The 23,961-nt window shown below is 47.6% G+C and overlaps 9 protein-coding genes across 9 annotated transcripts; 5 read left to right on the top strand and 4 right to left on the bottom strand.

Annotated features, from left to right (window-relative positions):
- Positions 1–98: 98 nt before the first annotated feature.
- F5891DRAFT_1022947 (uncharacterized protein) lies at positions 99–2,453 on the top strand. The gene is made up of 5 exons (XM_041361259.1): positions 99–365; positions 415–605; positions 660–1,281; positions 1,329–1,540; positions 1,590–2,453. The coding sequence occupies exons 1-5, from the start codon at positions 131–133 to the stop codon at positions 2,238–2,240; spliced, it is 1,911 nt and encodes a 636-aa protein (XP_041228264.1). The 5' UTR covers positions 99–130; the 3' UTR covers positions 2,241–2,453.
- A 99-nt stretch (positions 2,454–2,552) lies between these two features.
- On the bottom strand, positions 2,553–3,309 carry F5891DRAFT_1022943 (uncharacterized protein). Its single transcript, XM_041361258.1, is given in 3 exon segments — positions 2,553–2,681; positions 2,701–2,997; positions 3,055–3,309. 2 exon segments carry the CDS (start codon positions 3,097–3,099, stop codon positions 2,767–2,769), a joined length of 276 nt encoding a protein of 91 aa, XP_041228263.1. The 5' UTR covers positions 3,100–3,309; the 3' UTR covers positions 2,553–2,681; positions 2,701–2,766.
- F5891DRAFT_148004 (uncharacterized protein) lies at positions 3,295–4,874 on the top strand. Its single transcript, XM_041370676.1, has 3 exons — positions 3,295–3,404; positions 3,460–4,651; positions 4,714–4,874. The coding sequence occupies exon 2, from the start codon at positions 3,544–3,546 to the stop codon at positions 4,639–4,641; it is 1,098 nt and encodes a 365-aa protein (XP_041228262.1). The 5' UTR covers positions 3,295–3,404; positions 3,460–3,543; the 3' UTR covers positions 4,642–4,651; positions 4,714–4,874.
- Positions 4,480–5,557, top strand: F5891DRAFT_1022938 (uncharacterized protein). The gene is made up of 4 exons (XM_041361257.1): positions 4,480–4,651; positions 4,714–5,004; positions 5,051–5,185; positions 5,238–5,557. Exons 2-4 carry the CDS (start codon positions 4,858–4,860, stop codon positions 5,409–5,411), a joined length of 456 nt encoding a protein of 151 aa, XP_041228261.1. The 5' UTR covers positions 4,480–4,651; positions 4,714–4,857; the 3' UTR covers positions 5,412–5,557.
- Positions 5,558–9,997: 4,440 nt separating this feature from the next.
- F5891DRAFT_948506 (uncharacterized protein) lies at positions 9,998–11,340 on the bottom strand (the record flags this gene model as incomplete). Its single annotated transcript, XM_041374813.1, has 7 exons — positions 9,998–10,273; positions 10,332–10,516; positions 10,574–10,705; positions 10,758–10,833; positions 10,894–11,043; positions 11,094–11,212; positions 11,268–11,340. The coding sequence occupies 7 exons, from the start codon at positions 11,338–11,340 to the stop codon at positions 9,998–10,000; spliced, it is 1,011 nt and encodes a 336-aa protein (XP_041228260.1).
- A 564-nt stretch (positions 11,341–11,904) lies between these two features.
- F5891DRAFT_1022928 (uncharacterized protein) lies at positions 11,905–12,778 on the top strand. The gene is made up of 5 exons (XM_041361256.1): positions 11,905–12,086; positions 12,139–12,261; positions 12,317–12,449; positions 12,502–12,572; positions 12,653–12,778. The coding sequence occupies exons 3-5, from the start codon at positions 12,357–12,359 to the stop codon at positions 12,726–12,728; spliced, it is 240 nt and encodes a 79-aa protein (XP_041228259.1). The 5' UTR covers positions 11,905–12,086; positions 12,139–12,261; positions 12,317–12,356; the 3' UTR covers positions 12,729–12,778.
- A 247-nt stretch (positions 12,779–13,025) lies between these two features.
- F5891DRAFT_1022916 (uncharacterized protein) lies at positions 13,026–14,720 on the bottom strand. Its single transcript, XM_041361255.1, has 7 exons — positions 14,401–14,720; positions 14,226–14,350; positions 14,015–14,176; positions 13,876–13,951; positions 13,686–13,826; positions 13,441–13,625; positions 13,026–13,387 (listed from the first exon to the last, which is right to left on the bottom strand). Exons 1-7 carry the CDS (start codon positions 14,471–14,473, stop codon positions 13,124–13,126), a joined length of 1,026 nt encoding a protein of 341 aa, XP_041228258.1. The 5' UTR covers positions 14,474–14,720; the 3' UTR covers positions 13,026–13,123.
- A 1,147-nt stretch (positions 14,721–15,867) lies between these two features.
- On the bottom strand, positions 15,868–19,163 carry F5891DRAFT_1127608 (uncharacterized protein; the record flags this gene model as incomplete). The annotated part of the gene is made up of 14 exons (XM_041364196.1): positions 15,868–16,401; positions 16,452–16,583; positions 16,638–16,843; positions 16,900–17,127; positions 17,177–17,285; positions 17,338–17,429; positions 17,695–17,775; positions 17,955–18,001; positions 18,050–18,249; positions 18,360–18,421; positions 18,475–18,722; positions 18,771–18,798; positions 18,850–18,901; positions 19,104–19,163. 14 exons carry the CDS (start codon positions 19,161–19,163, stop codon positions 15,868–15,870), a joined length of 2,079 nt encoding a protein of 692 aa, XP_041228257.1.
- A 1,448-nt stretch (positions 19,164–20,611) lies between these two features.
- F5891DRAFT_1143190 (uncharacterized protein) lies at positions 20,612–23,344 on the top strand. Its single transcript, XM_041364948.1, has 12 exons — positions 20,612–21,127; positions 21,180–21,198; positions 21,255–21,266; positions 21,318–21,389; positions 21,437–21,545; positions 21,605–21,631; positions 21,685–21,757; positions 21,811–21,966; positions 22,025–22,132; positions 22,187–22,455; positions 22,502–22,970; positions 23,019–23,344. Exons 1-12 carry the CDS (start codon positions 20,961–20,963, stop codon positions 23,170–23,172), a joined length of 1,635 nt encoding a protein of 544 aa, XP_041228256.1. The 5' UTR covers positions 20,612–20,960; the 3' UTR covers positions 23,173–23,344.
- Positions 23,345–23,961: the final 617 nt, after the last annotated feature.

The raw sequence follows: 23,961 nt of genomic DNA, 5'->3' as shown, positions 1-23,961 counted from the left end.
GCGGTGAATATCGCTCGAGTTGATCGGCTGAGTTTGGGGCCTGGGCTGAGCATGTCCAGACTTGTGGAAGTAGGCTCGTCGAAAGGATTTTACAACTCCGCGAGTATTGGAAACTTGGTCTTGATCAACGATGCTGCACGAACTGCCTACAGAGATCGCTCTCTACATAGCATCCTATCTCCCATTACAATCTCTTCGCAATATCTCGCTCGTGTCCAGAGCATGGCACGGTCTGATCACAGCAAATGTCCAGGCAGTTTATCGCAAAGCAGCCATCCTACATCGCTTCGTCCCCCACACCGATCTTCAGGCTGATTCCTCTGGTCAAAAACCAGATACAAAGAAAATAGACTGGTTTCAACTCTGTCTGTGCTTCTCCAAGTGCAGCTGATACCTTTTGACCATCTCTGCTAGGTCAAAGACGATTGCAGATCGAGAGGGGTTGGCGAGGCAAGGCTCCGTCCATCGCGAGAGAGCTCAATTCCACCGGCAAATTCGTACATCGAATAAAGGTTGACCAGAAGAAGAAATTCGTGATGACTACCCGCCACCATGGAGGCCTCTCCGTGACTGATTACGATACCGATTGCGTACTTTGGGCAGCAGTAAGTCGTCTGACATGCGCATCCACCTCGTCCTGAACCATTCCGACAAAACAGACTCACGTAACCGATTATGCTCACTGCGAATATGACCATGGCTACATCATCCTCAACCGTCACGATGATAGCAAGGAAGTATGGCGCTACGCCCGTGACTTCCAAGACTCTGAAATCCCAGAGGTCTTCAAGCCTGACGAGTCCATGATCAATGCATCGCACGAAGCTGCTCAGCGTCATGCCTCCCCAACAAATCATGGCCATTTCAGACCGTGGGCTCACCTTCACATGCCAGAGCCCACCCGTGCATTCCGTTTTTCGTACCCAACGCTGCTTTCGGCCGGCGCAAATTACGCTTATCTGTGGGACGTGCCGACTTCCCGTCTTGTTGAAACGATTAGCAACATTCAGGCGCCCAATCAAGATGGGACCCTAGGGACCCTCTGCTACGTTGAAGTCAATGACCAATACGCTTTCTTCTGCGGGTCCAATCAACTACGCATTTTTGCAAGGGGCGGTGGGGCCTTGGTCTATCACCTGTGCATGAAAGATTTGCAGCGCATCAACTGGGATGTGCTTCCAGATAATAGCGATGACCCGTGCCCTTCGTCGCTCTTTCAGCCCCAACGACTTCACGAGGCATATCACGTTTCTTCCACATCTCCGAGCACATTTGTTGCGGGTAAGGTCTATACGTCGATCTATATCATATACTCATTATGTGCGCAGCCCATGTATCCACCTCGGGCAAGGACATCGCAGTCCTCACCGCATCAGGGATCTTCATTTGGATTCCGGGCTTTGAACGACTCTTCCATCGCGAGGTCACTCTTAGCGATATAGCAACATTCCTCAATTTCAGCGCCTCCAGAAGCGACGTCCGAGATACCTCTGTCTATCTAGCCCTCGGAGAATCAAATGAAAAGGCCGCAATCGCAACTGTAAGTCTCCTTTCTACACATGGGCTTCTCAGCGCTAAACCTATCGCAGCGCAAGGGTTTGTTTATCGTATCTCTAGACCCTGAAATCAGCAAGTTAACTGCGGAGGCCCCTCGCCGCCCTGGCCTATCCGTCTGCCGCATAGCAAAATACGACGACAACCGATACCTATCCTCCATATCATGTCTGCAAATGACAGATACCGGCCTCTTCTTCAACTGGTACCCGTCCTTAGAGCAAAGCAGACCTTCTCAGCCGGCACGGCGCATGATGGTGATCCCGCCTCCGCATCATGGGCATCTTCCGGTGCCTATTCAGATTATGCCGCCGCCTCAACCTCAACCTCAACCTCAGCATACGAATCAGGTTCATGCACCCATTCAAATAGTGTCGGCTGTTGGATTGGAGGGGCAGGGTGATCACCTTCCTGGGCTTGACCCCATTGAGTCTAGCGATGATGATGAGACAGGGGAAGATGTAGTTCCTGATCCGCCTTCTCCCACTATCGTCGAGGAAGCTGGTCCGCCCCCGCTGGTCGAAACGTACGAAGAGGAAGAGGTCGAGATTGATGGAGGGGATCTCGTAGTGGACGAGGACACGGATGATTCTGAGATGGAGGAAGCGGAGGATGAGACAATTGACGATCTTCAGTTCGGTGGTGATGGTAAGTGGTTATCGTGTCATTGCGAGTTCTTGATCTGACATTTTACCTCTGATGCAGGTTTCATGCAGGTGATCGTGAATGATTGGTTCCTTCCTATTAGCTCGAGTATGGTGCACTACATACATGTTTGATGCGTCAAATTAGTTCGTGAATGTATTTTTACAGGATGTAAGGTGTATTACAATTGGAGAATGGAATAATCTGGGGCGGGTATGATGAACCCATGGTCCGCCCTTATTGCGACTGGCCCAGCCACTGTAATGAGCGAATTAGATTTCTTTGTCCCCGTTTGAGGGTGACAGAATGATCAGATTTCTACCCCGCTCGCAATGCTGTATTCTGACTAGGGCCTGACATGGGCCGACTCGGGTCATACCCGGGTGCTACCCGCGGGTAAATTGAGAAATAAAGTCATGCCCGTACCCGTCCCAGGTCAAGTGGTACGGGTACGGGTCGACCCACGGGTTGTACCTGCGGGTGTGCGGGTCACCCGCGGGTACATGATGTATCTACTAGGTACCCATTAACTATAGCCTATACAGAAGGTGCTAGTTCCTGCTGCAGTCAGAAGATATCAAAACATAAACATCCACCTGAAGCAGATAAGAAGTCCAATGCCATTTGAGCCAGACGGGGTCTCGTAACACGAGCATTCTCCCAATATTTCAGAACTCCGCTGATACTGATAATTTCAGGCCTGGAGACACGCAGAGAATTGAGATAAGATTTGAGCAAGTCCAGATTGTGCAAAGACTCATCATCAGAGCTATTGACGTCATATTTCGAGCGTTTTCTCTGCGAAATAGTATTACGATTGATCCTAGAACCAAAAAGAAACACTGTTGTACACACCGCCGGCAGACGACTCAATGACTGAGTCGACAGCAGTTGGTGCATAAGTCTCCAATTAGCGTACTAGTGGTGACCTGCGGGTAACCCGAAATTTGGATGTTGATGCCCGTACCCGCCCGGGTAATACATCCAAGCCAACCCGTAGCACCCGACCCGCACGTTATCCGCGGGTTCCACCTGGGCGGGTACCCGGGCACCCTCTACCCATATCTCATTCTGACATTGCTGTGGAAAGATAGGTAGTTTGATGGTCAAAAAGAGAACATGCTGTGCAGCGCACAGCCATGAAGGGGATATATCAAAGATAGTATGCCGGTATCGTTCCTCGTCCTTGATAGCATCCGCGTAACGTGAATTCCCTACATGAGCATCCTGCGCTGATGAACTGACGATTAGCATAAACAGGGAAAGCACAACGGCTCTCGAGACTTGGTACCGTAGCGCATACGAGGACAACTCACCGAACACTATCCATAGGATACAACCGCCATGGCTTCCAGCTCGAAACAGCCCGGTATAGCAGCAAACACATCGATTCTGACACCGGTGATGACCTTGAAGGGACATACACAATTTTCGTTCTCGCTCGATTACAAGCCCAAATACATTTCACACATTTCCTATTTTCCCGGCAGCAAGCAAATGATCGGCGGATCAAACGATAATGTCATACAGCGATGGGACCTGCGGGAGGGTAAGGAGATCAAGGAAGCTCGGGAAGTTTACAAGGATCTTGTACATCAAGTAGGGGTGTCAAGGGATGGTCGATGGGTTGTCACTGCAGTTAGTGAGAAGCTCAATGTGTGTGAGGTCGAGACGGGGATCGTGAGAACATTTCATGATGGCCTTGTGATCAACTGCATTGATCTCTCGGCGGACAACACATTTCTAGCGGGTGGGTCAGACGATAGGACATGTATGATATGGAGCTTGGACACAGGCAAACTAGTGGCTGGTCCATTCCGAATTTTTGGCTCAATAATGTCAGTTCAACTCTCGGAAGACTCCCGGAAGCTGGCAGTGACATCTTGGCGTTGGCGGACCCGCGCAAAGGAGTCATGCCTTCAGGTGTGGGACGTCCAGACACAGAAATCGGTTGTTGTTCGAAACAAATGTATAGATAACTTCACCTGGATACGTACACCAGTACTCTGGACAACAAAAGACAAACTCATCATGACCACATTCACATCGGATGACGATATGACGACAATTCATGAGCGTGACGTGTCGACGTTCGAGACTGTCGAAGATTCCTTCCAAGGGCACACCGGCGTCATCAAGAGTCTAGCACTCTCATTTGATCGTCTTCTTCTCGCCAGTGCTTCCTTCGACAACACCATCAAGCTCTGGTCCTTCGGGTCCCGCCAACTTCTCGCCTCATTTGATGTCCAAGCTCCCTTTGTCCTCATACTCTCACCTGACTCACACCAACTGGCTTACACGAATCGGGATGAGGCCAGGATCTACATATGCAATATTCCAGCCAATGTTCTTACTAGTATTGGTCTTGCAAAAGATGTGTGTATTCATCCATTCATGATTCGCGTGCTGAAATCTCTTGCAGACAAGCGCTCACCTCACTAAACTGCTTGACGTATGTAGTCCTGGTCTCTACTCATCTAATCATTCATCTAATCACTCCATTCTCTATCGCAGTCTGGCGCGACACGTCATCCCGTGCGCCGTAAACCACCAATATCAGTCATACCTTCCGTCCCCTGCCCGCTAGCAGTTACAATTGAACCCCGGCAACCCGTTATCCTTAGATTTTTATGCAAACTCCTTCCTTTTCGTACCGATATGGCTCGTCCTATTCGCACCAATGAACCCCGCAATCCCCTGGACGTATGTCTCTCATTTATCTTCACAGTTGATCCGACAGTCCCCTTGCAGTTCCCTGCTACAGCACCCTTGCCTCGTCCAATTGTAAAACCCAATGATGATAATGTGAGTAGGGACCACCACCATCACATATTCGACTGACATTTTCTAGTATCGGCTAACAACCACCCAATCCTCTACCCCTACTCCCACAACCTTCAAATACCGCCTGTCAACCTGGTGGTCACTTCAAACAGATCATGCATCGTCAGCTATTGTCAATGTTCCTCTCGCACAGGGTAAAGAGGTATACGCAGCCCATTTTTCTCGCTTTTCAGTGCTCATATATCAATTTACAGCGGAACGCTGCCGCAGGTGCTCCACGCCGCAAAAATGATGAATGGATACCCGATGAAGACCATGTTTCTCCCCCTCCTTCGCCCAATCCAGATTCGCAACAGCCGATCACAGCAGGGCAGGTCAGAACCAATGCAGGAGAACATGGAGGCAGCCAGCTGTGTTTTTGCTTTTAGATTGACTTTTCGAACAGTGCTGTGACGAGTTCATTGCGGACCCCTCGCTAATTAGAACCTGCTTGTACGCATAGTGTATTTTCATGACATGTGAGGCATATTACAGTGCATTTTCGTTTGCCAATGATTTAGTTTGCGAATGGTGATCAGGGCAGCGACTCGGATAACACTGGGACTTCGAAGGTAGTTCGAAACCTCAGCGCTAACCAACCTGCAAGGCTATCCGTGAATTTTATCGACGAGCGCGAAAGGGATGGCCATGCAACACAGTCTTAAGGGCGTCAAAGGAAATGGAGGCAAAACCCGCCTATAATATATTGCTCTTCGGCTTTACTAGCGTTCTCAAGGTGTAAGTCGCCACACGAACACCACATCTAAGATCTGAGCGTTCTGCACTGACAAACTGATATCATTAACTTATCTTGCAGGCAGAGCGCGTCGTCTCTCGTCGAACGAGTTCGATTTGAATTTCATTCAACATCCATTCACTCGAACATAACCGCGACCATGACCATATCGACCTCCACGTAACCAACCAACATACCTGCCAACTTGAAACTGCCAGTGTTTGGCGAACGCAACTCATGTGGCTTCCAGCTCGACCCAGCGCGGTGCAGCAGCAAACACATAGATCATGGGTATCTTCCGGTACCTAATTCAGATTGTGCTATCGCCTTAACATCAACCTCAGCATACGCCGAATCAGGTTCGTGCACCTGTTCAAACTGTGTTGACTGTTGGCTTAGAGTGGGAGAGTGACCATCTTCCTGGGCGAGTTTGGTGATAATGATGACATAGGGGAAGATGTAGTTCCTGATGCGCCTTCTACCATTATCGCCGAGGAAGCTAGTCTGCCCCCGCTGGTCGAAACACGCGAAGAGGAAGAGGATATCTTGCAGTAGACGAAGACACGGACGATTCTGAAATGGAGGAAGCAGAGGACGTGATTTTCAGTTTGGTGGTGATGGTAAGCGGTTCCGTGTCAATGTGAGTTCTTGACCTGATGTTTTGCGTTCTGATGCGGTTTCATGCAGGTGATGGTGAAGATTGGCTCCATAGATGCTTGATGTGTCAAAGTTTGTTCGTGAATGTAATGTAAAGTGTATTGTATTACCTGCAATCGGAGGATGGCATCATCTGAGGTGGGAACGATGAACTCATGGTCCACCCTTGTTGCGACTGACCCAGCCACTGCAATTAATGAATTGAACCGAAGGTTCGAAGTAAGTAGTTGTCCCCGTTTGAGGGTGACAGAATGATCAGATTTCCACCCCGCTCGCAATGCTGTATTGCAGTGGAGAGATGAAGTTTGATGGCGATGGTCAAAAAAAGAACATGCCGTACAACGCACAGCCATGAAAGATAGCAAGCCCATCAATTACGATATCGTTCCTCGAACTTGACAACATTCGTGTAACGTGAATACCCTACATGAGCATCCTACGCTGATAAACTGACGATTAGCATAAACAGGGAAAGCACAGCGACTCTCAAGACTTGGCAACGTAGCGCATACGAGAACAACTCACCGAACACTATCCATAGGATAGAGCCGCCATGGCTTCCAGCTCGAAACAGCCCGGTATAGCAGCAAAGAAATCAGTTCTGACACCGGTGATGACCTTGGAGGGACATCAACCATATTTAGTGCCCGGATCCGAACACGAGTTCAAATACATTCCATACATTTCCTATTTTCCCGACAGCGGCAAGCAAATAATCAGCGGATCATACGATAAGACGATTCGGCGATGGGACCTGCGGGAGGGTAAGGAGATCGAGGAAGCTCGGGAAGTCTGCGAGGATTATATATATGGAGTGGGGGTGTCAAGGGATGGTCAATGGGTTATCACTGCAGTTGGTGGGGTCACTGGGGTGCTCAAAGTGTGTGAGGTCGAGACGGGGATCGTGAGAACATTTCATGATGACCTCGTGATCAGATGCATTGATATTTCGGCGGACAGCATGTTGCTAGCGGGTGCATCACTCGATGGAATACGGATATGGAGCTTGGACACAGGCAAACTCATGGCTGGTCCATTCAGATTTAGTGGTAAATTCGTGGATGCACTTGGACTCTCTCAAGACTCTCGGAAGCTGGCGGTGACATCATCGGATCCGGAGTCCAAGCAATACCTTGAGGTGTGGGACGTCCAATTACAGAAATTGGCTGTCACTAGAGAAAGATCTACGACTAGAAGCTGGTTATGTTTACCGGTGTTTTGCACAACAAAAGATAAATTCATCACTCCGTGGGCCGAATTCATGAGTATGACGCGTCGACGCTCAAGACTGTCGGAGATTCCTTCCAAGGGCACACCGACGTCATCAGGAGTCTAGCTCTCTCATTTGATTGTGTGCTTCTCGCCAGTGCTTCCGATGACAACACCATCAAGCTATGGTCCTTCGAGTCCCGCCAACTCCTCGCCTCGTTCGACGTCCAAAGTCCATATTCCCTTATACTGTCACCTGACTCACACCAACTGGCTTACACGAACCGGGATGAGGCCAGAATCTACATATGCGATATTCCAGCCGATATTCTTGCTAGTATTGGTCTTGCAAGAGAGGTGTGTATTCACCCATTCATGATTCGCGTGCTGAAATCTCTTGCAGACAAGCGCTCACCTCGCTAAACTGCTTGATGTATGTGGTCCCGGTATTTTACTCATCTAAATCACTCCATTCTCTGTCGTAGTCTGACGCAACACGTCGTCCCGTGCGCCGTAAACCAGCAATAGCAGTCATACCTTCCGTCACCCGCCCGCTAGCAGTTACAATTGAACCCCGGCAACCCAATTTCTTTGGTTTTTTACGCAAACTTCTTTCTTCTCGTACGGACACCATTCTCACTCGCACCAAGGAGCCCCGTAATCCCCTGGACGTATGTTTGTTTTATCTATCTTCTTCACAGTTGACTCGACGGTCCCCTTGCAGTTCCCTGCTACAGCGCCCTTGCCTCGATCAATTGTGAATCCACATGATGATAATGTGAGTGGGGACCCCCATCATCACATATTTGACTGACATTTTCTAGTTTCGGCCACCGACCACCCAATCCGCTGCCCCTACTTCCACGACCTTCAAATCCTGCCTACACCGCCTGTCAACCTGGCGGCCCCTTCAAACAGATCATGTATCGCCAGCTATTGTCGACGTTCCTCTCGCGCAGGGTAAAGAGGTATGTGTGGCCCATTTCCCATTTTTCTCCCTTTTCAGTGCTCATATATTAATTTACAGCGGAATATTGCTGCAGGTGCTACACGCCGCAAAGATGATGAATGGATACCTGATGAAGACCATGTTTCCCCTCCTTCGCCCAATCCAGATTCGCAACAGACGATCACAGCAGGGCAGGTCAGGACTAATGCAGGAGAACATGGAAGCAGCCGGCTGTGTTCTTGCTTTTAGATTGACTTTTCGAACGGTACTGTGACGAGTTCATCGCAGACACCTTGCTAATTAGAATCTACTTGTATGCATAGTGTATCTTTACAAGATGTAAGGCATATCACAGTGTATTTTCGTTTGCTGGTGGCTTAGTTTACGAACAGTGATCACTCCTTAAAGGGCGAGAGGACTCGGATATTTGCTTGTATACACTCGAACATCGAAGGTAGAAATCCTTACGCAGAGTTTGAAACACCAGCGCTAATCTATCGTCAAGGCTGGCGCAATACAGGGATTTCATCACAAGCCAGAAAGGGACGGAACATGCTGTACACGCAATGCAAAGTCTTGAGGATGGGCGTCAAAAGATAAGGAGGTAAGATGCGCTCATCACACATATCGACGGTATTGCCCTTCGTCTAGACTAGCATTCTCAGGGTGAGTCATCACACGAATACCACATCTGAGATATAAGTGTTCTGCACTGACGAACTGATATCACTGGCTTATTCTTGTAGACAGATAATGACATGGCTTACAGCTCAACCTAGCACGGTGCAGCAGAAAACACGTCGATCCTGACACAGGTCTTGGTCATGACCTTTCAGGGTCACGCGCGACCCAACCGTCGGAGCGCCCTTCGAAGAACACTCATATCGTCCGTGGCTCCGTGGTCTAGTACTCTCTTCTGACCGCATACTTCTCGCCAACGGTTCAATCGACAACGCCATCATGATCAAGCTGTGGGCCTTTGAGTCTTTTTAGCTCCTCGCTTCATTCGACGTCCATTTCACTGGCAGGTCTCATGCATCCAATTACAGCCGAATGCTGCAACGGGTGCTACCATCAAAGGCGACGACTCGGGATACCTGATGTAGGCTATGTTCCTTCTACCCCTTCTTCCTTGAATGCCGAATTACGACAGCCATCCTCAGCAGGGCAGATCGAGACCGATACTGGAAAGCATTCACTCTGAGTATAGAGCATCCCCCACAATACCAGCCTATGCATCGTATTGCATTCTCTAACGCATCTAATCTGATTTCAATCGCTTCAATTCGCCACAGAATTCGAGTTTGTAGTCTGGTTCTGACGCGGTACATATACAATGTGATTCAAGAGATCGTACTACGAGTTATCGCCTGGTGCTATCAAAAATACAATTAATTTTCATATGAAGTCATATGTTCATCTGACTACACGTCGCAAGATGCCCCTTCCACAAATTCCGATTTGGCTGTCGACGGTCGGTACAGATTCCCATTTCTATACACCGTCGCGCTGTCATTGTGAGTGAATTGCGATATGTGTACCTGCAAAGGCTTCAGAGGATAATGCCGCAAGTTTCCTCTATCGTTCTCACTGCCTGTGGTCGACCCGTGACCAACAGTCAAAATGTGACTGTGAGTATTTTTGCCCATTGCGATTCGAATGATAACCATGTAAAAAGTTATAGAGATGACAGGCGTGAGCTGTTTGATCAAAGGTCAGGGATTTTCGATGATAGGTATCCATTATTGGTGGAATCACCATGTCTAACATAAAAAGTGTTCCATCTTTCGAGCAGGCCACACCGATTAATGTGCAGAGGAGCGCTATGGAGTACAAACCAGCAGCATCCATAACCACGCGTAGTATACCCGTTGTGGTGATCTTTGTAGCGCAACTGTTAGCGACATCGCGCTCGATTTTCCAGATGCGGTACGCCAGTAATCCTGAACAAATTCAAGTTGGTATGAGAGTATGACAAGCACAAGCAGAAGCGCGCTTACCTGAACTCAATAAATTAGTTGCAAGCGTCGAGGCATAAAATACCGAGATCCATTCGCGAGTCGTTTGGCTGAAAACGTGTCCGTAGATGCCAGCCATGTGCGAAAAGCTGTATATCGAGTACACACCAGTCACTTCGAAACGACATCAGAGCATGCAACTTCCTGTGTGTATTTGAAACCTAACCTGCAACACTGCACCACAGCATGCTGGGTAAGATGATAACCCAGATGGTTTGCCAAACGATGTAACAACGATAAATCTTTATTCAAAAAGCGTTTCTATATCAATTTCGAAATGGAAAATATACGATTGAACCCACCACCACCCCATCACCCAGTAGGGTTTGCAAAATAAATATCGCGCCATTGGTCATAAAGGTTCCTCGAGAGAGTTCTGTGAATAACGTCTTTGGCCTGTCGCGATACTGCACCAGTCCTTCTTCAATCCGAATAATACTTACAACCATGTGCTTGGAGGACTTCAGCATGTGACATCAGATGTACCAGGCAAGAAGCTGACCACAGTGCTCAGTACAAACAGCAAGACGGCTACAGCCGCGATTGGACGATTGACGTCCCGCATGTGACGTTTGTGGGTCAGCGCCCAGATGGTGCCAATAAACATGAGGACGGAAAAGCCTGAAGAACGCTATCTTGGTGAGTATGGGATGGAGGAGCACATTCGTATACTGACCATATAAAATGCCTTCCAAGACTGTTGACATTAATGCAACGCTATCGAGTGGGATGCCTTTTCCAATAGCCATAGCGGAGATGATGCCTTGGGGATATATGATAGCAAATTTGCAGTTCTATGTCCATTGAATCAGCGGGTATCTGGCAGATATTTATATTGAGCGCTTCGGACCTTACTTATCAGTTGCGGAACGGGTGAAGCTGTGATCTGAACGTGTTTGCTATGCAACTTTAATTCGAACGTTGCTTCTAATACGTGCTTGGAAACAGAATGATTGCTTACAGGAATTTACAAGCTTCGTGATTGAAATTTCGATGTAGCTAGTAGTATTGGCGACTCTTCATCGAGCCTGAGATGACCACTGGCGTTGGACTCGATTTGCAAGGTATGGAAGAGACCGGGAACCGTGCCATGAGGATGATAGTGTTTGGTATTCATATCTGGAAAACATCTAGTCTGCATCAAATCTACGTGCTGAATGATATCAAATCGACATGTGATGCTGATTCGAAGATCTAGAAGGTACACAATAAGCTTCTCAACTTCGAATATTAAGTCCCCGACTCCACTTTAGTGGAAGAGGGTTACATAATCATGATCAAGACACGACCGTTTAGATTTTGATATACATCGTCGACGTTCCTTGCTAGTTACCTCGAGCTCCGAGGTTACCATATGTACTGGCAAGGATGCCAGTCTTCCGAGTCATTTTACACGCCCTCGCAATATTCCTGACATCAAATCATGTTCTTCGTGATTCTGCTTGGCCACTTTAGTCTATTCGGATGAGCTCAGTGTTTCAGTTGGTCGCTTGTAGTAAGTCTCGACACAAATATTGTGGTGTGTGCATGTATGTTTATGGATACAGAATTATCTCTCTCTGTCTCCTCCATCAACCATAGCCCTGAATGTGTCAGGCTGAAACATGATATTGATTCACTGGCATTGACAAAATCCCGATGCACGATGCATATTTTGAAGGAGAGATCTGGTGAGTCATCGCATCAATCTGAAGTCGTGAAGCTCGAGGACACTTATAACCTTAGTATGATCCTTGCATCATATTCTACATAGATTCGCACCATCATGATAAGAACGAATGTAGAACGCACCGACACAGCTTTTCGTACCTCATTCGTTATTGTCACATCACTACAGGCCCCGTTCGCATTTTTACTGGTCAACTCGAGCTCCCGTTTTTGTTGTGCACCGCTAACTGTCCTTTTCACAGCATGCGTCCCATTTCGACGACTCCTTTTACTCGGTGACCACTGATCTCTTTCGGGCCGTTACACTCTACTTGTAAGTCACATCACTTTTGGCAGCATAATGTCTCGCAAATTCTGCCCCATGAATCTACTATGGCTTACCAGCCTTCAAAGCTTCACGGATCCCGGACTTTTCTGCATTCGAAACCGTGCTAGTGTTTCGGGTCAAAAGGATGGCTGCAGGTTTTAGCCAAATAGTTTCGTGTCCGTGTCCTGCTTACTGTTTGTACAAATCAGATACTACTATGTAGTCATCTATTTATGAAAACTGCTAGCAACACGTGGATTATTTGCATATCTCGTGCCGCATGCTCATTTGAACTACTCCTATGATGGCACAACGACTAGATACGCGATAGAGATTATATTCCTTCTACTCTTCACCAAGTACCGAATCACGACAGCCATCCTCAGACTTTAGCAAGGCAGATTTCAATTGCCCACAGTAAGTTGAAATTGTAGTCTAGTTCTGTTCTCCACATCCAACGAAGTAAATAATTGATTGCTGATGCAGTATACATACAAGTTATCGTGTTCCAAGACAAATACAATCAACTTCTGTATGAAGCTAGCATGTTCATCTGACTACACATTGCAAGACGCCCCTTCCACAACTCTTGACTTGCCTGTCGATGGTCGGTCCAGATTCCCATTTCTGTACACCGACGCGCCATCACTATGGGTGAAATGGGATATATGCACCTGCAAAGGCAGGGCATAATGCTGTAAGTTTCCTCCATCTGTGTCACTGCCCGACCCGTGACGGACAGTTGAAAGACTGTGAGTACTTTTACCCATCGCAATGCGTATGATCACCATATAGAATGTGATGGAGATGATCGACGTAAGCTGGTTGAACAAAGGTCAGTACTCTTCGATGATATATTTATCAGTGGAATCACCATGTCTATCATAACGAGCGATCCATTGTTCGAGCAGACCACACCGATTAATGTGCAGAGGAGCGCTATGGAGTATAAAATAGCAGCATCCATAACCACGCGTAGTATACTCGTCGTGGTGATCTTCGTAGTGCGACTGCTAGCAACATTATGTTCGATTTTCCAGATGCGGTACGCCAGTAATCCTAAACAGATTCAGATTGGTATGAGGATATGACACTACGCACGAGCAGAAGCGCGCTCACCTGAGCTCAACAAATTAGTCGCAAGTGTCAAGGCATAGAACGCCGAGATCCAATCGCGAATCACCAGCACTGGCAGGCCGAAGACATTTCCGGATATCATAGATGCGTGCCAAAATTTGTAGATCGAGCACACACCGGTCACTTCAAAACATCAGAGCACGCGACTTGTTATGTGTATTTGAAACCTTACCTGCGACACTACACCACATCATGCTGGGTAAGATGATGATCCAGATGCTTCGCCAAACAATGTAACAACGATAAATCTTTTTCCAAAAAACACACTTCTATATCAATTTCAGAATGGCAAATATATGATTGAAACCCACCACCACCCCGTCACCGAGTAGAGTTTGCAAAACGTATATTGCATTGTGTATCACAATAGTTTCTTGAGAGATTTCTGTGAAGAACGCCTCCGGCCCGCTTTGTAATATGTTGTGGCGCTGCACTAGTCCTTCTTCAGTCCAAATAATGTCTACGACCATGTGCTTGGAGGACTTCAGCGTGTGACATCAGATAGTAAGGCGAGAAGCTAACCGCAGTGCTTAGTACAAACAGCAAGACGGCCACAGCTGTGATCGGACGATTGACGCTCCGCATGTGGCGTTCATGGGTCCCGGTCAGCGCCCAGATGGTGCCAATAAACATGAGGACAGAAAAGCCTGAAGAACGTGAGTATGGGATGGACAAACACATTCATTATATAATTGACCGTATAAAATGCCTTCGAGTACTGTTGACATTAATGCAGCACTATCGAGCGACATGCCTTTGCCAATAGCCATGGCGGAGATGAGGATGTTCTGGGGATGTACGCTGGCACATTCGCAGTCCCGTGTCCAGTCTCATGTATCTTGTAGTTCTAACAGAACCTAAAACTGATCATCAAGATCCTGAATGGTACTGGTCATCCATCAGGCGGATATTTATATGCAGCACTTCTAGTCCTTGTTCATCGTTCGTGGAATCAGTGAAGCTGTGACCTACACATGTTCGCTGTACAGCTATGTTCCCACACGTGCCGAGCGCTAGCGCTGAAACCCAATGAAACGAATATTTACAGGATGGAAGCTCTGAGATTTGAGTGCGTCGTGCTTGATATTCGAGTTGGAGTAGTAAACTTTTCATGGAAGTGAACACAACTCAACTTAGATAAGGCATGAAAGAAATGCGCCACAGCGATAGTGTTTGATGTTGAATAGCTATCATTGTCACTACTTATAACTATCATGATGTACGATTTGAAGGATAAACGATAAATGATGTTGCATAGGATTTGAAGATGCAGAAAATTATGTAAGAGGAAAAGGAAGCGCTCCACATTTGTCAGCAACACCTACCCCTATTCTAGAATAACATGAAATAAAACTGTGGATGATCCCACAGGATAAATCCGACCTCAAGTAAACCCCGAGTCGGCCAACACGGGTGAGCTAGTATTGGGTAGGTGCAATATCTCTGCATTGCCAGTAACAGTCAACAGAAACGCATCAATATACTTGGCTCGGACACTTACTGGTGTCACATTGGTGGAAAAACAGCCGGTCTGACAGGCATTGCGGATTATCTTGCATAGTTCAGGATGTTGTTGGACTGTCTCAAGGGAGATATTGTTATTGAGCACATTTTCCATGTGGTTGCGTCTGAGTGCATGTTCGGTCTCACGTATAACGCAATCAAGGATTGCAGCATAATCCTGCGCTATGAGCCCACTCGAGGTCTGGTCTGAGTCTTGAATGATCTGCAGGATAGTGGGAGAAACTGTGTTGCGTATGGCTTGATCAAGCTCTTGACATTGTGCCAGTGTGAACAGTATGCGTGCTACAGGAAGGTCCTGTGACCCTGATTGTCCTGACTCCATAGGGACGAGCTTGTCAATTATTAATGGGACTAAGGTAGTTTTAGGAGAACAAGAGGCAGGGGAAGAGCGATAATAGGATTTTACACACCAACCTTGGAGCATTTAACAAAGAGCAGATCAATGTAACATCATGATACGGCGTCAATTCTATACGAAGGGTCTCTTCTAATCTGCACAATTTGGTCACGTCCTGTCACGCCTCGGCACAATCGACTTTCACTGACAAAGTGCGCGCATCGCGAAAGGGTCGAAAACGGTGAGCAATATCATTGATGAGCAAGTATCATAGTTCAAATCTAACACTGACGGTAGCAATCATTAAAACCCCAGTTGCTCCACAAAGCTCTGCCACGCCGCATCCAGCACTGGCACCTCCTGTATCCCATTCGGGGCGCTATATGAATGTGCCGGATGAAACGTATTCAGCACCTGCGGCTGTCCACTATAGATCTCTGCCCCATACACACTCGACCCACTAAACTGCACATCGCTCATCGCCTGGAAGAAAGACTCATGCGAGTCAAAAGAGCCGCCCGCAGTGAACGGTGATTGCTCGAACTTGTCAAAGACGCGCATGTCCTGCATGATGCGCGGGTGTATATCGAACCCGACGCTCTGTCCTTCCCATGTGGGTTGTCTGCATGACTGGGACGAGCCGCTTGACTCGGCTTCTGATGGTGTAGGTTGGACAGACGGTGGCGACGCGCTAGATCGAGGGCTCGTTTGGGATATTAGATGAGTTTTGCCGCCGCCAAGGCGATCGAGCTCGGCGCGGGATAAGCTGGACTGATCGTCATAAAGAGGGCGATCAACAGCGTCGTGGCCTTTTTTCCAGACTTTTGTTATCGAGTCCTGGACACGGGATGAGGGGTCTGCGTTGAATGCATAGACAGAATGCTTACGAGGAGTACAGCGGCAGGCTTTGAGGTAGGCGCTGACTTCTGGAATACTTCATAAACGACATCAAGCTCGCGCAATGAAGGAGGCGCTATGTTTGATTGAGGCGCACGATTAACGATCATGCACATGACGATCTATGACACACATCGTCATGCACTTCAATTAATGAGTTGATCAGGGCTACTCACGGCGGCGGATAGTGCCTGTGACCAGAACAAACCTAATCGTTCAATCACTTGCGGAATCTTCCTAGCTGCATGCGAGTGACTTTCTATCACTCGCCATGCAGAGCGATACATCGCCATGACCGAGGGGCCGTACTTATGCTTCAAGAGGTCATCGGGCTGGTCCTCCAAAGCTTGCGTGAAGTATCGTCGATGGATATTTAACAACGCTAAACATGCCGCAAATAAGTTTCACGGACTGATGAGAATAGAAGCGTATACCCACTGGTTTCCTTGTTTGTGAGGAGAAAAGACGTCTGGACTTGCTGGAGAATCGCGGCTTTTGTGAGAGTTTCACTTGTAGCACAGCGGGGCTGGAGATGAGGTGGGACAGGGAAATCGCGGATTTTCCGATCGAGTTCGAGGATTGTGCGGTAGGTGGGTGTTTTGGCTCCAAATGCATTGACCATTACGTGGTGCAGGAGCCGCGAAAATTTCCACGACCACATATGTCCTAAGGAGATGTGTGAGGACAGTAAAGTACAATAACAAGAAACGCATACCACTCATCTCCTTTTCCCCTTTGTCGTTGACTACCGCGAAATCATCATTTGGGTAAGGAGTGTCGATCCAATCGGGAGAGACGTTCGGTGGGCGGCCAGCATGGAAACTCTGAAATATACGACATGAGTGAGAAGTTACAGCACTAATTTAAATGGCGCACAATCCAGGTGTCCAACATGAACATCTGCCAAAAGACGGAGCTGCGTTTTTGAACAACAGCGTCGCTGAGTTTCCACCTAGCACCAGAAAGATCTTGAAGATGCCATCAGTCCCAGATAAATTGAGCGGGTAGCCTGAAAGACGTACGAAAGCCAATCTAGGAAAATGAATAAGAGACTTGTGATACGTGGAGTGAACAAACGAACCCTATAACCAAGTTTTACACCCAACCCAACGAACAAGTATGATCTGCTTGAATCCATCTGCAGGTCACTCATTTCCAGGTACTGCACAATATGCAGCTAATGTGAATTTTTAGCATCTGCGCGCTAATTTCTCACTCAGAGAAGAAACAGACCAGTGCGATAAGAGTATGGACACTCGTTTCCGTGCAGGGGGAAGTGAAGTGCATCGACACGTGCGATAGAATATGATATTCCTGTGCCTCCACGGCGTAAGATGGCTTTTCAAAGTCAAAGAGGGTGGCTAGAGCGAATATGCTGAACAGGAGCGAGAGATCATGAGAACCCGGTATTTCCTCGTAGCATCTGTTGGGTACATATTCTCAGGAGCATAACATGGGATAAGCAGAATAAGCCTACTTCGCATTATAAACACTTCGAAGGATATTATCGAAAAGTTCCGATCGTGTCAGGGGAGTCCACCTGGCAGGAGTGGTTAGGCATCGTTTTGTCACGAGTGCATGAACATACAAGACTTTACCCCATTCAAGGTAAATCTCACTAAGGCGGACCGCCTCTGACAATGGAGGTAGATATGAATAAACAGGTTCCCAGAGGCCATTATCAGTCTGGACACAGTCAGAACCAGGTAACCAAGCATCGAGGATCTGTTTCGAAAGTCGGGGAAAGGTTTCAGAAAAAGCAGGCTTTGGTTGTTGTTTCAGAGGTGGCTAAAAAAACGTCACACAAATGTCGCAAAGCGGTCACGACAAACCCCACCTGAATGAGATACTACCAAGATGTTCAACGGGTATCCATTACTTCTGAATGTAGAACTTACTTCTGAACGGGCGGTGCCGCCCATGAAAATGGTTTCTCCACGAGTGCCAATGGTGAGCGTGCCTATAACCGAAAATTAGCTACGTGCATCAACCACAAACTTCAATGAGCATCACCAAATGCATCTATGACAGAATCAGCATCAGCCTTATTCGAAGCTTGAGGCTGTTGTTCTGGAAAGTCACTGCTTGAGCTGGATTCCGGACTATCGTTTGAAATGACTGTATCGGTATCTGAAAGTAGCGGGTGCGGTAGATCGGATACTTTAGAATGCATTTGGCGGAGGGTTTCCTCGAGTTCACGCATTCGCGCTGACATGACTTCGATTTTGCTATGTAACTCCTCTGTATTTGCGAGCACAAGGCTGTGCAGATATCAGAACAGTGAGATAGGAAACAAAAGGACCGCGTACCGATTGCCCTTTCCCGCTGTCAATGATCCTGAATATATTTAAGGCTTGGAAGATCTTATAAATCACAGAAAGAGCAAACCACTAGGACATATTGTGGAGCAGCCACGTTTTACGCAGGTCTCGCATGGAACCTACATGGCGATTGAGTGAGCAATGATCTAGTATCTAGTATGTTGAACAGAAAAGAACCACGAACCTTGCGATCACAGCGAAGTTTGAGTCTGAATGAACAAGGGACACGAGTAATGGATCACAAATGGGTTTGTCAAACATGTCGTCTAAATTGAGCGAGATTAAGACTCACCTTCTGCACTCTGCACAAGACGTGGGTACTCTGCCAGGTTTCTTCCTTTCCTTCTGCTCGCCATTCTTTAACTCTGTTGTCCTAGTCATTACTATGATAGCAAAAAGAAAGCAAGGATAGGAGCGCGAGTCTGCGTTGACATGACTAAGCAGGACTTTGAACATTTACACAGCCCTCGGCACCCGCTGACCTGTCACCAATTGATGAGCACACGCCATCATGATCGCCCGGGACGTCATCATCACTTGGGTACAACGACTGCTGACCCCCATCATCATGCATGGAAACAGTCGATATATATATACCAGAGGCTGGGAAGCACACAAGTAACAGCCCTCGAACGATCAATCGAGTGCATCGGCTCTCACAACTCCGAGTCACATGTGGTTCTGTTGTTCAAAGACCTCTGGCAAGCGGACCTCCTCAGGCTCGTCTACTTACAGCACAGGATGTTGCAATAAGTGAAAGCATGAAGGTATTTTGAATTTAATACCTGACTTTTGCAATACCTTCTCTTATATGCGCCTCAGTTTGCAGTGTCGCTCCAATAACATATAAAAATGGCTAGTACATTTTTAAACTTGGTCTATCAGAAGATAGCTGTCATTGCGCGCACGTTTTGATCAACATATTTGTCCAAGTACCGCTACATAGGGAGACGTAGGGAGGATATCGAGGCTATTGTCCTGACGCTCCGCCTGCCGCACTAGAAGCCTTGGCCTACCTGTTTGAATAGACGGCGAGCTCGGAGCATGCTAGCATATCATACCATGTGAAAGATTTCGTTGCAATCTTCGTACGCGCCGTCCACTGAAATAGCGCAGCGCTCGAGCTAACCATTTCGATAGTGACAGTTCGAACGTTCATCATGTGGTAATATGACTTATCTGGAGTTCGTTGAGTTGGCAGCTCAAGTCACCAGCCAAACAATGACATAAGCCACCAAACGTTACGCTGCATATATATTGTGCACTTCCTGAACCTTATCTTTTATAGAAACATTCTGGAAAGGTTCAGGGCTACTGTTAGCAATTTTATGGCGGGCTGGCAAAATTGACACCTGGAGCTGAGCACGCCTTTGGTGCATGGGGTGCGTGTTACCGCCGCATTTCCGATCGATCTGGAGAGCTCGAGACTTGCAAGCTTACACCCTGACTTGTCTCATAGTATCACGTCGCTTCTGTAACGTGATACAATCATTTCGAACCTCCTGTCCTAGAGTGTACTTCGCCGTTGCTGCTGGCGAGACTATGTGATACCGCATTGATAGATTAAGCACGACCTCCCTTTCCTCGGATACCTGGCAATGTCTACATAGCGGATCCAAAGAATTTGAATTGTCAATGCCTCCAGCTCGGGAGTCGGCTTTCTCTACTAGACCAGGAGGAAATTCCTTCCAAGGTATTAATTTCGAAATAAACCGGCTATAAGCCTGCACTTCTTCTTTAGGAAGCAAAGCTTTGAACCTTGTGTGCACGTGCACGCCGCTGAAGTAGCGCTGAGAGAATTATAACTGTTGCAAACATTTTACATCCTTACATCTTGATGACATCTCGCGCTGGTGTAGCACTTCTGTTCAAGGTTTACCCCAGCGGCCGTTTATGTGTGATGGATACCACTCCACCACTAGCAGCGATGTCAGGCGTCTGCGCTTATTCGGGACCGGTAATATCGAGGAGACTAGCGGCAGGGTCCAATTAATCGGTTGTTAATCGGTCCGGGAGAGAGGCGAGAACCAGTGTGGGCCGCATCGTGGAAGGATCCACGGAAGCTTTTCTTACCCAAGAATATACGCTTTGATGTTGCGCCCTTCCGGCTCTTAAAAAGCCACCAGGATTATAGGTACCAGGCAAGGCCGCCATCCGGATTGTATTTTATCCCTCCCTATGGAACAAAACATGCAGCCATCGTTGCAGGGGAAGCCACAACCCGCTCCACTGTTCACTGACTATCCTCAAAATGCTTCTTCAATTTCCAGCGGGCAAGATACATGGAACCCTGCTGACGAGATTCTACCTCCTGCACATACCAACAGAACGCTGGTGTTGTGTTTGTACGTTGTTTTTGATAAAGCGCTTTCATCATTGACTGACTGTCCTGTTGAGTGATGGAACCGGTGACCAGGTCAGCGCACATCGTTTTCTTATAGCGCTTAATGGCTGATCATCCTCTGTGAACAGTTTGATGAAGATGTATGTTGCAGTTTGTTCTAGAGTGTCCTTCGGATCTGACTGGCCATTCAGAACTCAAACATCATCCAGCTATTCAGCATGCTCGTCAAGGACAGTCCCGCTTTGCAGATGGTCTATTATCAGGTAATATTAAACAGTATTTGGACTGAACTCGGCTTACCTATGGCTAGGCCGGTATAGGAACGTACACTATACCGGAAATAGCTACACCCGCGATGGCCAAGCTTTCCAAGACTGTTGACATGATGATTGGGAATCATCTCAACGCTCATGTGATGGGTCAGTCATACTTAACTCCTTCTATCTTCTGAACGTTAACAGTTAATAATCTCAAATAGGAGGATACGAGTTTCTCATGCAGAATTGTAAAGTTAGAACGCGCATCCTCACGTGATGCGACTAATTTCATCTCTTGCAGATGACGCTGGTGATAAGATATGCATATTTGGGTTCTCAAGAGGCGCGTACACGGCGCGCGCGCTTGCTGGAATGTAAGTTTTCCCAAATCGTTGGCGGTCATAGCTCCAACACATCATAATCGCAGGATCCACAAAGTCGGACTTTTACCCCGCTGCAATCATCAACAGGTTCCTTTTGCCTACAATATGTACAGCCGTGATGACGAAGAAGGTTGGGCACTAAGCTCTAAATTCAAGAAGGCTTTCTCCATCAACGTGGACATCGAATTTGTTGGTGTTTGGTACGTTCGTGATGCTGGTTTGGAATGAGCTATGATCTAAACTCCATTTTGTGAATAGGGATACCGTCAGCTCTGTAGGACTGATCCCTAAACGACTACCATTTACGAAGGCGAACGATAGTATCAAGTACTTCCGTCACGCAATTTCTCTTGACGAACATCGGGTGTATGTGTCTCAAATTTCTTTTCAACGACTCGCCATCTAATTTGCCATGTGCAGGCGCTTCAAGCCGAGTCTTTGGATACGCGCGACCGAGGACCACAAGAAGCGTGGTGTTCAACGTGAACACATGCCTCGCAGCTTCAAGAAGTTTCTCCCGAAAGTGCAGGAACTCCACAGTCGAAATAGCCCAGACAGCGATGCAACCAAGAAGTCACATCACCATCACGAGTCTCAGGATCAAATGGAACAATTGTTTGCAACTGAAGACGCGGAGCCCTTCAGGGAGACGGACGTCGAAGAGGTTTGGTTTGCTGGGTGTCATTGCGGTAAGAACCTTGTGTTTGGCAAAGTGCGGTTCTAATCACAAAGCAGACGTCGGCGGAGGTTCTGTCCCGAATGGTACCCGCAATAGCTTAGCTCGCATACCGCTTCGGTGGATGGTTCGAGAATTGTTCAAGCTTGATATCGGCATCATCTTCCACCGGAACATGTTCACAAAAATTGGCATGGATCCCAAGATGCTCTACCCTGTATCCGTAGCTAGGCAGCCTCGGCCTCCTCCAATATATCAAACTCCGCATGCCCCATCTACTGGCTCGGGGAAATTGACGGTCAAGGACCGTTTGACTCCAAAGCCTCAAATTGTCACCGATGATCCTGCGATGATCGTCTATAGTGACGGTTCTGCATTCGTGAGCGAGGAACTTGAAGACTTGGCTGACGCTACCTGTCCGATATATGACCAACTCCGCCTTGCACGTTATTGGTGGATTCTGGAGGCCGTTCCACAAATGCTTCACTACCAGGATGACAAGAGCAACAATTTGGTTGACGAGTACACGTGCGTCATCTCGTGCTTTATTTATTATGATGCTGACTTTGATGGAAGGATAAACATGGGGCGTGGCCGGCACATTCAGCGCCAAAACCATGGCATCAAAATGCATAGGAGTGTCAAGATTCGCATGGAGGCGGATAACCTCACAGGTGGAAAATACTGGCCCAAGGCGAAACTAAAGGTGGAGCCTCAATGGATTGACTGAGCTGTTCCGACGCGATTCACACATTTATGCGCTTGGCCTTCTTGTTTCTGGCCTGTAATACGACTTCGTGATATATTGTACGCCTGTACGTAGTACCTGCTATACCGTAGTGGATGACCTTGGAATGACCTATTATCTTGACTGATGCCCGTTGTTTATTGCACGCTGTGGCACGATCATAATATTAAGGTGAGCAAATCGCTGGTTTATACTAGGGAGGAAGAAACCGTCCTTCCTCGATTGACAAAATATCCTAGGAGATACTGACGCGGGCTAGCTCAAACCGGCGGACTGTCTCCATGTGCTCGATCGATTGTCAGGAAGGCAAGAGTACATGGTTTGATTGTCGGCTTAAAATGTTGGCGAGACTCCTTCAAGTAGGTACCCGCTCTCCTAAGCTCTCCTACGCGGCACTTTCAGATTTTTGGGTCTCAGGCTTGTGATGGGAATGTCGACTTGTAAGTGACTTGTCTCCGATATTCAACTCAGACGTATTGTTTCCCAAAGGCTGAGCGCTGACTGCATAGCGGCGATATCGTCCACGGTAGACATACATCCTGTGAGTTCTAACCTCACTTTTCATCGACAAGTTCGCTTGAGCGCCGCAGCCAAACCAACGCCGGGGCGAAAGCAAGATATTTCTGATCGGTTGTCCCCCTGCCGCTTGACGCCGTTTAATTACAAGACGACGTCCAGATCATCGATTACGCGCGACGGAACTCAAGTGTTGCGATACCGTGGAATACTATTCTGGTTTTCTTGACATGGCAAGTGGAACATATCTTTTCT

The sequence above is a fragment of the Suillus fuscotomentosus genome, assembly GCF_016647785.1.
Source record: "Suillus fuscotomentosus strain FC203 chromosome Unknown F5891scaffold_16, whole genome shotgun sequence".
NCBI lineage: Eukaryota > Fungi > Basidiomycota > Agaricomycetes > Boletales > Suillaceae > Suillus > Suillus fuscotomentosus.
This window is presented reverse-complemented; position numbering and strand designations above follow the sequence as displayed.